The 15,939-nt window shown below is 37.5% G+C and overlaps 1 protein-coding gene across 1 annotated transcript in view; it reads left to right on the forward strand.

Annotated features, from left to right (window-relative positions):
* LOC139687474 (serine/threonine-protein kinase BRSK2-like) overlaps window positions 1-10,508 on the forward strand; it is a 44,116-nt gene extending 33,608 nt beyond the window's left edge. Inside the window, exons 10-13 of the mRNA XM_071584649.1 lie at window positions 2,367-2,533; window positions 6,527-6,791; window positions 7,084-7,274; window positions 9,224-10,508. Of these exons, the coding sequence (XP_071440750.1) occupies window positions 2,367-2,533; window positions 6,527-6,791; window positions 7,084-7,274; window positions 9,224-9,469 (869 nt within the window). The 3' untranslated portion in view covers window positions 9,470-10,508. The remainder of the gene's footprint in view (window positions 1-2,366; window positions 2,534-6,526; window positions 6,792-7,083; window positions 7,275-9,223) is intronic.
* Window positions 10,509-15,939: the final 5,431 nt, after the last annotated feature.

The raw sequence follows: 15,939 nt of genomic DNA on the forward strand, positions 1-15,939 counted from the left end.
GGGCAAGAGAATGAAGGGGTGGTATTTCAGCGGAAAAAGGTTTTGCGCATAGCATATAATTAGAAAAACATGTTACATTGTCCTCTTGAGTCTTCACAATGCATTATCATCTGTATAAGTTTTCAATGCATTCACAATCCCAATAAACAGCATTGCCTTCCTGAGATGTAGAAATGAAGGGGAGGGGAAACCAAATACTTGGAGGAAAGATTTCTAAGAAATTTGGTGGTGGGTTAAGGAAACAAAAATGAATTCTCCATAAATGAAACAGTTTCTGCCGTCACTCGGTGGAAACTCTTCACATTGAAATTTTTTATGTGGAAAGGCGAAGTATTTTAAATTTACTTTCAATAGAATTCTCAATACATCTATTAATAGGGATCATGTACCTTTAATGAAATAGGTGCTGTAGTGGAAAGGAGAATGGAGGGAATGAGTTGGAAGCACTTGCTCATTCGCTAATGGAGCATTATTCAGGGAATGCTGGACGATCTGTGGCATCTTCAAAGCTTCAAGTCTTCTTCTATTGTCTGCCGAGCAGAGGATATGTGGCACAAAGTCACTTTGATGGGTGCTATCCAGGAAGTGCTTGGCAAACGAGGAATATACATTCTCTTTCTCAAAGCATTTTTTGAGTTCGCTCACGCAAATACTGACACTTCTTTTTTGTCTTATCAATATATTTAACTGGGTTATTATCGCATTGGAGTGAATAAATGCTGCTTTTTTGACCAGGAAGAAAGGGGTCCTTAGCATCAAACATGTATTTTCAGGGTTGAGGGGATGTAGTAAGCTATTTTGTATTTATCTCTGGGGAAGCATGAGGAAACGGTATATGAGACATTGCCTGAGAATGATAATCTGCACAATTTTTCAATATTTTTGGTGGTCAAGGATGACAACATAGGTATTGCCAACCTATTATGAGTTTTATTAAGAATGTGTTCGATGATTTCTTTTTGGTATCCATTCACTTTGGCCATATGTTTAATCAGGTTCAATTCTTTTTTACCATTTGTTTATGAAACAAATTTAAAAAATAAATAAGTGGCATTAACTTAGCTGTGTTTCCTTTCCATTACGGATAAATTCCACTAAGTCAAGCCTAAAACTATGAGGTTAAAACTCAATTTTCCATTAATGGAAGCTCTAACCTACTCCATTATTAGCTTTGATTGAATAACCATTTATGCTGTACAACAACATTCCACTAATCAAATCCACTCTTCTTTTTGATGTAGAGTATTACCTTAATGTCATCACCTACCTAAACAGTACCAGGAAATTATATCAGTGTTCATAAGCAATCAATATCTATAATAAATAGAGCAATTCTAAAATAACTTCCAAGTACAGCAGGACCAAAAACAAAATACTTGTCTTGCAACAGAAATACTGAGCACATTATAAAACAGATTATTGCTCATGATATATTTATTTCTTTTGAATAGCATGCCACTTTAGCATAGTTTGTATATATGCACACATACAATTTATTATGAATAATAATGGTGGTGATAATGATGAGAGCAGTTTATATACAAATATGGATAGTTTTATTTATTAGTAATAAAAAACTTCATTCAAATCAAAGAGCCATTGTTTCAAAATGTGAGGTAGTGTGCTGCATAGCTCTTGCAGCTATTTATATAGCTGGATTTGATTTGTAAAGTGTATAATAGCTCTTGTGCCACATTTTGGTTCTGAAAAAATGATAGAAATCATTGAACTTTTAGACATTTTTTACTTTTAATTTTTGTTCCAATGTGACATGTTTATTGAGTTGAGTTTTGGTTGACTTCATTGTATGATGTATGATTGATGTTTCATGATGTGATGTTCAGTTTCCGTCATTTCATCTTTTCTTAGGATTCTCCTTAAAAACATTGTTCTAATAATTCCAATGCTACAATAAAAAGTTTTTGGAATCAAGTTAAAATCCATGCATCCATGATTTTGTGGTCAACTTAAATTTTGCTGAAACTTATGCTGTTTCATTTTTACCAGCTCTAAAAATATTACATGTCAGCACAACAAAATGCTCACTGAAATTGCTAATTATTGTGAAAAATATATTGATTAGTAAATTATAATCGATACTTGTGAATACTTAATGATACATTGTTTATGATATTCCACATTTTATTGATGCTTATATTGAGTCAACTGTCATCATTAAAATGTACAATTTTGGCCCATATTAATTCAAGTTGTATTTTGCCTAGCCTGTATAAAATGTATATTTCTTAGAACGCCCCTGTAATTTTATGCTTACCAAATGCTGAGATTGGCTGTATTTCTGCTTGCTAATTCTTAGTCTGTTTTTTCTCAAGATTTATCAAAAAAAATTCTTACGGGATTTCTAGTTTCATCAGAAGAGGTTCACCTTACTCCTGAGTCATCTCCTGAGCTTACTAAGAAGTCCTGGTTTGGAAGTCTCATGACTACAGAAAGGGATGAAACATTTACAGTGCTCGTCAGAGGGAAACCATTAGCTACTGTCAAAGCTGATCTCATCCATGCCTTCCTGTCTGTGAGTACAATGCCTTCTTACTTGTGTCCTAATTTCATATTTTCACACCTCAAGAGGGTAAACCAATATCTTTCATTGAAAAATAACCAAATCTCATAAATCTCCCCCTTGTGAAATACGTTCTGACCAAGGTGTTCAATAAAGCGCCTATTCCAAATAAGCATTGCAATTACATAGATAGCTTACAATATTGTAAATTTTAAAATCAATCCATGCAGCACTGAGGAAGTGGTGGAACATATTATTATTATTATTATTACTTTTTATTTGCCCAGAGATCACAATACAAAAATACCAGGTGGGTGGTGTATGTACATGATGTAAGGCACGTCAAAGAGGAGCCAAGACACAGGCTCAGTTAAGATACATAAAAGAAATGATGCTCATAGTTACATAAATGTTTGGCACAAACCCATGAACATTGGCTGTAACATGCACATGCAATATCAAATTCAGAAAAATCATTGATCATTAACATGAATCAGACCATGACCATTGCTAGAAACTAAAAGTAAGAACTTACTGGTTGGGAATATTGTTGAGATATTCGTCAACCGAGTAGAACATATTGCGCTGTAGATATCTTTTTAATTTATGCCTGAATGCAGCAGTTCCCTTTGTATCCTTGATACTTTTGGGTAGTTTGTTATATAATCTGATGCCCATTTCATTGAGTCCTAATTTCAATGCTTTAGTTCTTAAATTCCCATAATGGATGTCATTCCTTCTTCTGGTGTAATGATGATAATAGGTAGAGTTTAGAGAATAGTTGCCAAAGTTATTTTTTATATATAGAATTAAAAACATAATATAGATGCACGGAAGTGGTAGCAAATTTAATTGACGGAAAATAGGCCTTGATGGAGCATTGTGAGGTTTCCTGGTGATGATTCTTATAGCTTTCTTTTGCATTTTAAAGATGGTTTGAGAAATAGCAGCTGATCCCCACAATATTATACTGTAGGTTATATTTGAATAAATTTCCCCATAGTACAAATTGAGTAGTACAGTTCTACTGGTAGTTTCATACAGGATCTTAATAAGTAGCAAGTTGAACTGAGCTTGTGTTGAAGGGCTTTTACATGAGTATCCCAAGAAACATTTGCACATGGAGAAATACCTGGAAATTTGCATTCTGTCACATGCTCAATTGATTGGTCATTGATTTTTACCAGCAGATCATCTGACACGTTCTTATTGCATGTAAAGTATACTATTTTACTTTTATTTACATTTAAGTCTAGAAGGTTGTCTGTACACCACTTGTTTATTGCAAGTGTGACAGACTTAGATTTTTCCACAAGGCTGGGATGTGTTTGTGTTGATATTATTACATTAGTGTCGTCAGGGTACAACACTGGTATTATTCCATCATTATTTGGTAAGCAGTTAGGTAGGTCATTGATGTAAATCAGAAAGAGGAGTGGCCCAAGGGTTGAGCCTTGTGGAACACCTTTGTTAACTTGGAATGCTTCGGATGAATATTTTGACCCATCAACTGATAACATTACTTTCTGAGTGCGATTATGAATATAGGACTTCATCAAGTTTAAAGGAATTCCTCTAATTCCTATTCTATTCCCTATTTCTCTATCCCCTCACAAAATCTGAACTAAAAAATATAGTGAAGAATCTAGGTACCAAATGAAGCTGGTTTTGCTGGAATTCCCAGTTACATTATTAAGCAATCTATCAACTTCATCATGCAGCCTCTTCATTTTCTCTTGAATGAATCTTTCCGATTAGTAGTGTTACCATCTCCTCTGAAGGTATCATCAAAAGTCATTCCACTTTATAAAAACAAGGGCGATAGACATGACATTAACTCCTACCGTCCAATTTCTCTGCTGAACCAATTCAGCAAAATATTTGAGAGGGCATTCTATGTTAGGGTAATTTCTTACCTAGAGGTTTCCAATCTCCTTTCACCATCTCAGCATGGTTTTAGGGAACATAAATCTACATCTTCTGCCAACTATCAGTTAATAACCCAGACTTTAAACGCTCTAGATAAAAAAATGGAAGCCACTGCAATGTTTTTCGATTTCTCAAAAGCTTTCGATTGTGTTGACCACCTATTACTTCTCAAGAAACTCCAAAGGATGGGTATTCGTGGCATACCTAATGCTTGGATTAAATCCTACCTATTTAATAGAATACAACATGTGGTTGTTTCTAAAAATGGCACATCTTTTGTATCCCCTAGTAAGGTCCTTAATCGAGGTGTTCCTCAAGGCTCTGTTCTTGGGCTTGTCTTGTTTATTCCTTATATAAATGACCTTGTTGATAGTTTTCAACATATAAACGTTGCTACCCCCTTGTTATATGCTGATGACACCAACATTATTCTTGTATTGCCTACTTTTGATGCATTGATAGTTAAGTGTAAACAGGTTAGCCACACCTTACTCTCTTGGTGTCATAATAATTTCCTAGATTTGAATGTGGAGAAGTCTCACCTAATATATTTTGCAAATAAAAATAAAGCAAGCAAAGTATTTTCTATCGAAGTTGATGGGAAGGTGATCCCACAGGTACAAATTACCAAATTTTTGGGCTTCCACATCAATGCAACGATTTCAGAGTGTAAAAATCATTCGCCTTGACTGGGATTCGAACTCAGATCCCTCAATATCCGGTCGAGTGCTTTATCCACTTAAGCTACCGAGGCGTCCTCTTAAACTCTGAAATTTTGAGGGAACTAGATGTTGTGACGAAATACCGTACATACAATGTCACAGGCATTCGTAGTCGTGCGCAAGGCGCCACAGTCGTAGTAAGAGGACGCCTCGGTAGCTTAAGTGGATAAAGCACTCGACCGGATATTGAGGGATCTGGGTTCGCATCCCAGTCAAGGCGAATGATTTTTACACTCTGAAATCATTGCATTGAAATGCACATTAGCGGATGACTCCGTTAAAAGTTACTGTTGCGGCATCTCCCGCAGTTTCTTTGGAATTTTCCACATCAATTCTCAAATTTCTTGGGATGAACACATAAGTACTTTAACCAGTAAGTTAAGCTCGGCCTGCTTTTTAATGAGGTCCATTAGATCCACAGTTTCAGTGACTGTTCTCTGTGCACTACTAGTATACTAGAGTGAATTTTATTCTCACATAGCCTATAGTATCCTTTACTGGGGTTCATCATCTAAGGCCTTGGCTATTTTCAGGGTCCAAAAAAGAGCCATTCGGCTGACGAGTTTTGCAAAACACAACGCCCCTTGCCGTCCCCTGTTTAAAAAATTGGATGTATTGCCAGTGCCATGTATTTATATTTTTCATGTAGTAGTACATACAAAAAGTAATCTATCTGAGTACGTGAATAATTGTGATATCCACAAATATTCTACAAGGCAGAGTGAGCATCTGCACGTTTTATATGGGCGTACAAAAAATGCAGGTGCTGGGCCAAATCTTATGGGCCTTCAACTTTAGTATAATAAACTCCCAGCTGAGATTAAGGGCCCATAAAAGTGTGGCTGCATTTACAGTCAATCTACTTAGGTTCTTAAAATTAAAAATGTTTTATTCAATTGCTGAATTTCTTGATAATGCCTGATATGTCTTGTATCCACAAATGTATTTTGTCATTTTCCCCTGACATGTCTTATATCAAGTGTAACATTTGTAGCTACTTGATCGCTGGACAAATAAAATGTATTATTATTATATTATTATATCTTTTGCAATGACTGTTATCCACTAAATAAAGCATTTTTGAATTGAGTAAGAAAAATATCATTTTTTTGCTGAATTGAATAAATAGCAGAAAATCCCCGACCTGTTTTTATCAAAACTTACCTTTCTATATCTCAGGATTTTGTTAATATTCATGCAATAAATTCAGAAAGTTAATGCCAAGTCAGTTAAATGAAACATCAACATATTCTAATAGTTATATAGTGACAGATAAAAAGTTTTTGTTGCATATGCATTAAGAAATTTTATCACTGATAATTGAAATTTTGTTCTGCTTTTGAATTCTGAACAGATATCGGAACTGAGTCACAGTGTGGCCAGCCCTATGTCTTTTAGAGTTGAGTACAAACGGGGAACTACGGCCCCCGCAATGTTTCAACGACAAGTTAGGTTCCAAGTGGACATCTCACCAGTGAACAGGCCTGATGGGGGGACATCACAGCTTGCTCATGGAATAGGAGTGGCTATCAGTGAAGGAGATTCTGTTGGCAACCATGGTTCCAATGGCTCAACAACTAGGGAGTACCTGTATGCCATAACATTCACCCTTTTATCAGGTATGTAAAACAATGCTTAAGTTTCCCAATAAACGTTCTTATAATAAACTTGAGGGAAGGAAGACAAGTTGTAATCCATGCATAACGAAGCAGCTATTGTATATGTATATTGGTTTGTTTGTAAATAATTTATTTGCTCAGCAATCGCTCCACATAATATCTATATCATAAATCATATGTTACAACTTTCACTTGTGAGTTCATGGAATCTAGGTGGTATATCAGACTAGTGGTAAAACTGACCATGTTCCTTATTCAGTGAAATGCAATTAAAACTATTTATATTTGCCAGGCAACATACGCCGCTTCCGAAGAGTCTGTGAGCACATTCAGTCTCAAGTGTGCAATCAAAATACAGGACGACGAGGAGGTCCACCAGCTTCTCCAAGGGCGACCAGAAAATTTCCTGCTGAGCTAAGTGAGAGCTCCAGCTGTGGCTCAGATACATCGGACAGACTTTCCCCATATCCAGGAACCAGGCAGGTTAGTTCACATATTTTCATCAGTGCTGTTGTATAGATTTTTTATAAGATTTTTGTTGTTACATTAAAAGTGTATGGTTATCAAAGTTTTCATATCTATTTGTTTCCTCCTTTGTAAACACTAAATATTATAGAACTTAGTTGGCATGATTCTCTTTAGATTGTTTTCCTCAGCATAGGAATTTCTGATTCCATTCCACTGAAGTGTATGCAGAGTAATTATTTATGACTTCTAAGTGTGAACATTCCACGAGTCATAACAAAATTACCATAATTTCCCCACCTGGCATCCTTAAGTAATTAACCAAATTTGGAAAACCAAGTTATCAAAAGTTTGAAACATGAGTCCATGTCCGAGACCACCCTGCACCTGGGTGCTCTCATTAATAATAATAATAATAATGAATTTTGGCCAAAATTTGAAATTGTATAATCCCATCTTTGATAATTCGCAGATCGTACATAAAATGAAACTTATCTTGTATTTACAAGCTAGTATAAATGTTCATCAGTATGACTGCAATGAGGAAAAGTACCAATAAAAATGAAAGGTATTTATTATAAGATTTGAATTCAAACGGTTTTACACATTGGCCTGCAAAGATCTTTAGTACACCTCATCAAACTCCAGTACTGTGGCATTCAAATGTAAGCACACCTCTGTTTCATTCAACAAGGATTACTGAAGTGAACTCAACCGGTCACCCCACACAACAAGACTAAATGCCTTTGCTCACAGGGTATGGAAAGTAATGTGAATCCTTTTAAATCAATAGGTGTTCCTTGGGTAAAAGAAAATGGAAAGGGAGGAGATATGCATGTATCATGCCTAATTACATGTCGAATTATGAAAAACAAATTTAAGGCTTGACTTCGTTGCATAGTACAGACTGGCAAGCTGATCAGCGACAAGTCTGACTCAATTACCATCCCTTCCTTATTTTACTAAACACATTGGTTTACATTTATCTCCACAAATGCCATTTCAATAAATAACTCAAACATGATGTCACCGTTTAAAGTACACTTTCCCTCACTATAAATAGTCCTGACAGAATAATAATATAAACAGATAAAAATATTCGCATGAACTATACCTACAATTAATAGGAGCATTACATGCCAAAAATAAATTTTAAAATTAACACAAAATTAGTGACAAACAGTTGATTCAGGGCCAGTCTGAGATGGAAGGGATCAGTTGGTGTCCATGCTCTCCTGATGGTGCAGTGCTCACCAATTGGTGAGCTGATCACCACTCTGCCACAGTCTAATGCTCCTCATGTGGGAAAATAGAGACAAATAATTAGTGATGGTAGTTACCACTCTTTCTAAATGTTCCTTGCTGAGTATGACTCAATTCAATGCCATTAATAAATAGCTGTTATTCCTGTACTTAAAATGTTTGAGAATATATTTCCCATATGCATGACAAAAAAGCCCTTCCAAATATCTAACATGCACCAAGTGACATGCACGCATGCCTTTCTGCCATGGTGGACAAACTGTATATGAGAGAGTTGATAGGGCCTAGTGTTCAGTGGCTGACTGAGGATCCCACGTTCATTTCCAGTTTGCCCAGGGGCAACGTCTTCTAAAATCAAAGCAGGGCTGTTTCCTGGGAGTAGTATTTCAAATGACCCTTTCATGTAAATATCAAGTAACATAGGGAAATGAACTGACCTCCCTCTTCAGTAAGTTTGAATGCCACGAATGCTAGGGTTTAGTTTGTGGTGAGCCATACCCTCACTTTTCATATCCTTTCGGTTGATTACTCTAAGTGGTTTGGCAACTCTTACTTCTTCGAAGAATTTCAAATAGCATGGGCGTATGTATTTGTTTATGTTTCCTCTGGGCATATTTCCCTCGGTAGCATGTTGATTGTTTGTGCACTCAGCAGTAAATGTTCACAGGACTGCATAAGGATTTATGTAAATCATTTCTTCGTAGGTGGAGTCGGATATAGAAAGTGAGACATCTGGATTTGAGGTCAAGTCCCCTTTGCGAGACAGTGTGGTGGGGAGTGGGGTCGGTGGCGATGCTGCAAATACTGGGGGCGGTGTGGGGCCCTCCCCTCCGTCCACTGCAGCAGTCGTCCTCTCGCCCCCAACGCCTCCGGCCACGTCCCAAGAGGATTCTGAAGGTGTTGTCAGTGAAGAGGGTGCTGGCATGGCATCTGTTGGGGCACTCCCTTGAGAGTGCTACCTTGTGCTTAGCCACCATCAAGTGTGCCCTGAGAAGCGTATTCATTGCAACAGAGATTCAGGAAGTCCTGTTTTGTTCAGAGATGATTGTTTGTTTTTCAATGCTAAAATGAGTGTTCCTTGTTCCAAATAGAAAGGGATAACTGGGATTTTTCAACATTGTGTGCATCATGGTGCTGCTATGGTTGCATGACTGCCTGAGGCACACTTGGGGGAAAACGGCTGTTTATTGTTGAGTTTCTTTAGGACATGCTTTGTGTGCGAGGTGATTTTCCATGGCTATGGTATCAATCATATCAATGGATCATTGAATGACTATAATATGAAATGGTGGCCAAAAATACTCACCCCCATGTCCCATCAGAAGTGGAAGTGCAAGTGTTTCTTTCATGGGGCCAGAGTTTATGGCCTCATTGAGGCTGTGGTGTGATTATTATTATCAAGGCAAGATTAATAGGATATTAGGAGTGGGCGTGTAGACTCCTTCCATGATTCATGTTTGCAGGGCACTCGGTCAGTGGCCATCATCATAACAATGGCATAACTTCTCAGCAGTGCTCTATTTTCTTGGTAGCCTGTCTTTCCATTGACCAACCCATGTGTATAACCCTGTCTCATGTAAAAATTGACCCCGTGAACTGTGTTGACCCTATTGGTTTCCTTGCTCACCCACTGCCTTTAAAATCCAAGATACTATCCCTAATTAGCAAGAAGGCCTTGAAGGTATGTTATAATGCATTTCATTGCTAAGAGAATGTGAATTCTGAGTCAAGGAATTGTACATTGCAAGTTATTGGTTTGTTTTTCATCAATAATATGATGCTAATTTATGCTGTTCTTGTACTTATATGCCTTGGCTACATATAATAATTCAGCAAAAAACCAAAGATGTGATCCGTGTATGTGTGGAGTTAAGCTTCAATAACTGTGAAATCCAGGGACAAAAGATTTGTTAATGGACAATTATACGTTGCCATTCCATTGTACGAATGAAAGAATATCTGCTTGAGTATTAAAAAAGAAATGTCTGAGATCTTTGTTTTTAATACGTAACAATATACACCCGGTGTATAATATAAAGTGAAATTATGAGTCGGTCTGCCTGCACATTTTATGTGTGACATGAAAACTGCGTGCATTGTGTTTAGATTTTTTTTCAATTTACAATAGTCAAAATAATTTGAGACAGTTCAGAAAAATTAAGGACAGTAAATTAATTTTTTTTAACTATCAGATGTGTCAGATATGTAGATTGTGTAATAATATTGCATTCACAGAATTAGTTCACTTACGCTTAATCAAAAGTACAGAACACATTTAAAGATGTCAAGTAGTCTATAATTCCAAAGGATTACATATTTCATTCACCCCTATTGATTTCCTCATCAATTTCAAGGGCACATCATGCATATGGGTTTTATACTGTTATGAACTGCCTCACACAATATTTGCTGGCTGTTTCTGATAAATAATTTCCTGCCATGCATTTATACATCTCGTTAAAATTTCATTGAAGCACATCTACACTTATGTAAGTCATTTTGTCTTACATGCTCATGTCCTAAGTGGAAGAGGTAATAGTTGCGCACCAAAATTGGTTTTGTCTTGCGAATGCAGTGATAAATTGGGTAATGTATTTAATGGGTGGCAGTGATGTTATTAAGCTGTAAATTTCATAGAGGCACAACTGCCAGGCTTCCTTCCACTGACCCTGGCTGGACCGCTGCTCTTCTCACCAATGCACAACCTCATCCGTTGCTGTGAGGTGGCATTCCTGCATCTCTGGTCACTCTTAACACAGATATCACTCAGGAATGATTGTCATCCTCCCTGTAATGAGAGCCTGATCAGATTTATAAGGGTATCCTCAACCTACAAAATGTTGACTAATCAATACACTAGGTTTGCAATTAAAAATAGATTAAATATAAAGTAAATATTGCAAACGTTTATGAATGACTGTTTAACTGAGGCTGTAAAAACCCTTAAGCTGGTAGAATAGGTGGCAGGGGCTGTGTGAGGCCAATTTCAAAGGTTTCAGTTATTTTTGAAGAACGCACCTACAGATGGATATTATTTTAACCTCTCGGAGGTGATGTGTTCCTGGAAAAATCCCAAATAACAGACTTTAACCACTTTCAATGCAACAATTTCTGCGTGAAAACATCATTCACCTTGACCGGGAATGATTTGCACACTCTGAAATTATTGCATTGAAATGCATGTAAGCAGATGACACCGTTAAAAGTTACCGTGGTGGCATCTCCAGCATTTTCTTTAGAATTCAACCACTTTGTTGATTAATTGCAGCCATTTATGTGAAGGGGTATTCGTAAAGTGTGGTGAAAAATAAAAATGCCTGGAAATGAGCTCTTTGAGGGAGCAGCATTGTTCTGTGAAATTCTGCACGAAACTCTGCAAATCCTTTGTGGAACTTTTGAGTTGATCACCAAGGCTTATGGTGAGGATGCTATGAAACATACCACATGGTAAGATTGGTTTACCTGGTTAAAAAAGGGGCAGCAATCAGTAAAACACAACAAGCATTCTAGAATAACATCAATGTTGACAGATGACCCCCACGTTCGGAAATCGCGTCATCTCTCATTTGTGCAAATCGACATTTGACTGTCGGGGGACTTGCAGAAGAGTGTGGCATCTTGTTGAGTGAAAAATTGAGGATGCATCGAGTCCCCGCCAACCAAATTTATGCCTTGCCTCATGACAGCAGACCAGACTTCTTGCCCGAGGTCATGACAGGTGACAAGTCGTGGGCTTATGAATATGACATCAAAACAAAAGTAGAATGTTCACAATGGATTATTGAAACATCCCCCCACCCCAAAAATGCTGGACAAGTTTGCCGGAATGTCAAAATGCTGTTGAATGATTATTCGATGCAAAGGGGGTCATGAAAACCTACCTAAAGGTCAGGCAGTCAACACCGAGTACTACCTGCCATAAAATGCCAAAGAGAGGGAATCAGGGTGAGCAGCAAGTGGTTTTTTCACAACAATGAATGCACCGGCTCATTCATATCTCAGAACTGTGTTGCGTGCATTTTTTGCCCAAAGCAAGGCCACCGTGCTTCCCTACCCACCAGGCATGACCCCACAAGACTTTTTCCTGTACCCCTAACTAAAAACCTCGCTCAAAGGAAAAAGATTTGCCCCCATTCCAGAGATTGAGAAGAACTCGACAGAGGAGCTTACGAGCATTCCGGAAGAAGCATTGTAGGACTGTTTCAAAAAGGGGATACACCGTCGGGATAAGTGGGGGAGGAGAATACTTCGAAGGGGACCCTGACCAATAATATGTTGGTGAAGTATTTTTTTAATTAAAAAAGTTTGGGAAATTTTTGAACAGACCTCTAATTGCCTGGAATTGAAGTGGTGGACTCTCAATTGCTCCTTTTGGAAGTGGGTACAATGAACACTGGGGGTGGAATTAAAGCAAAACCAGGATACGTTTAGCATGCTATGAAATGAAATTCAAGGACCCAGAATACTAGTCAAGTGGGTTGCAGAAACTAGGTTTTCAATAAAAAGATTTTTAATGGTCTTTCTGTAAAACGTAAGAATTCTCTTATGTCAGCCACACTCGTATGGCTTACAATAATCTCCTTGAGATCTTATTTTGACCACTCTAATAACATTTGACTGCTCTAATGGGAAAGTGCGAGGGTGATCCCAGAAGTACCCAACCCAACAAAGAAAACACTACAATTTTGGAAAATAATTTATTTACTTTTCAACATAATCTCCTTCCAGCTCTATACACTTTTCCCAGTGATGTTCAATAAGTTCGATACCCTTTTTTCTATAATAACTGTTTTGCTTCTCTTGATGTTTCAGTTCACTAAGAGGTTAGAGAAAGCTTTTACAGAAGTACCAACCACATAATCCATGATGAAATGGATGCTAGATGATGCATCTCTCATTTGGCAATATGGTATGGACTCTAATTGCAATAATCTCTTCCCTCAATACAACATTTTCTCTTTCCTTCATAATCACCATTTTCTCCACTCATATCTAATTTTTAGATGCCCAAGTCTCCCTCCTCAACAAACAAATGACACACATAAGCACCCATCAAATCCACAAGCAAATAACTATCTCCACTGAAATGTCTGTCATCTTCCCCAAACTAAACAGTCCATCCCATATTCTGTTTCTGGCTGAGGCAATTGTATCTGCAACAATCCCAATTCCCTGAATAAATTCCTGTCAAGGCTTCATGCCTCTCTCATCCGATGTGGTCACCCGGACTCCTCCCAGTTCCCAGCTACTCCCAGCAAAGGTTTGATTACAAGGTATTTATTATTTCCTCCCTCCTGTCAACAGCCACACCAATCCCATTAAGGTCCCTGGGATTAGCTTACATTTGATTATTCAAATTCCTTCCAACATCCCAGATTAAGCCTTTCCCATTAGCCTAACACCTCCTTCTGCTCTTCTCTCAACAACAGATCATCCATAACGTACGTCCCTCTGTTTATCCTTAACACCCAAATATCCCCTCTTCTCCTAATCTTCTCACCAGTTATTCCTCGTACTCGGATGAAGGTGGCTGGGACCACCAAAGTATGTCTTTAGTAAGTGTTATGAATATACTTGTATCAATCTTTTTATTAATTTTTATGCTAAAGTTTGTGTATAAACAATAGTTATCAACCTGAAGGTTAGTTTGATAGGTGAGGTTTGAGCCAACCTAGCTCCATGGCATGTCAAATTCATACATCGAGATAGGTGGGGATATATACACGCACATAGTGAAGTACATATTGATACAGGTGTGCTGATGTCATAAAACAAAAGGAGGACAATATTTTACTAATTAACTAACTCATGATAGTGACATAGAAAGGAACTGAGAAGTTGTGGGGGTGGATAATAACCTCACCAGATAACATAAGGTTCTACAAATACCTGAGAGATTGTTTTTATAGATTATTCATAGCAATTATGAGGAAATGGAATGGAAATTTTGTCAGATGTGTCAGCTCCCATCCCAAAAAAGGGAAAACCAGCCATTTGTGAGGACTACAAAGCAATTAGTCTGATTTTGCAACCAGCTAATTGGTTCCCAGGATTATAAACAAGATAATGAAGAGCAGGCAGGGCAACAATTAATTAGGGGATGATAAGTTTGGGTTCGGAAAGGGGATTGGCATGCCTGATTCCATTGCATTATTGAGATCACTAATAGAAAGGAGGATAGAATGCAATCAGGATGTATTTATCTGATTTGTAGAGTTTGAAAAGTAGCTTGATAGAGTGAATAGGGCAGAATCAATAAGTATATTGTAGGAAATAGGAATAGATTGGAGGGACCGGAGGCTAATCTGCAACCTAAACATGTCTCAGGCTGCTCAGGATGAAGTGTCAGGATGGGCAACGTTTAGAGGGGCAGAAGACGGGGATGTCCATTTTCACCGGTGCTGCTCAGTGTGTATGTGGAGGAAATGATGGAAGAGACATGGGAAGAACTTGGGATAGGAATGAAAGTCAGGGGGAAATCCATCAAAATCAGTTAGATTTGCAGATGATCTAGCATTAGTTAGCCCGTCAGCCAAGGAGTTACAATCATTGCCGAAAACATTAGAAAATTAGTTTAATAGGTAAGGGATGAGGATAATGTAAAAAATACAAAGATTAAGAGGTTTTGGAGAAGGAGAAAAGCTAAGTTCAATGTTAAAATATAATGGCAAAAACTAGAGCATGTGAAATGGGTAACCTATCTTGGAAGTGCCCTAGACCAAGATAGTCAAAATAGCATCAAAATCAGAAGAATGTCATTGGGCAAAGATGCTTTTACAAGAAGAAGGGAGTTGATGACATAGATCCTGAGTAAGGATGTTAAGAAAACACCCATTAAAACATTAATAGGTGTGGTTTTCTACGGCACATAAACTTAGAAATGGAAGCCAGATGATAAGCATAGATTGACTTTTGAAATGTGGCTATGGAAAAGGTGGAATGGATTGAAAGCAACAGACACAAAGACACTGGGCATGGTGGGAGAGGAGAGGGGAGTGTTCCAAAGGAAGCAGGAAAGGTGGGCGCACATTAAGCCCAATTAAAGGTGGTAATACAGGAACTTTGTGTGCGATTACCTCCTTATCTTGATGAAGCTGGTAAAATTGTAAAACAAAAATGAAAATCCTTCAGTAGCCTATTTAATATAAGCAGGAGGAAATACACTAATCAATTTAATAAAAAACAACAATTATATCTTAATAAGCTAAAACAAACAAAAAATATACAATTCTCGGCAGTCTCCACCCAGATATGATAAAGATCAGATTGCAGCAGATTCAATGCAAAAATAATGAGGAATTCTATTCCAATTTCGATGATTCACGACACACCAAGAATTTAATGCTAATGCTCACAAATTCCCTCTTGATATAATGATTTCCACATGTTCAGGTGAGCACTCAAGTATGTTGGATGAGAA

Source organism: Hetaerina americana, unplaced genomic scaffold (genome assembly GCF_022747635.1).
Source record: "Hetaerina americana unplaced genomic scaffold, ioHetAmer1.1.p SCAF_2, whole genome shotgun sequence".
Lineage (NCBI taxonomy): Eukaryota > Metazoa > Arthropoda > Insecta > Odonata > Calopterygidae > Hetaerina > Hetaerina americana.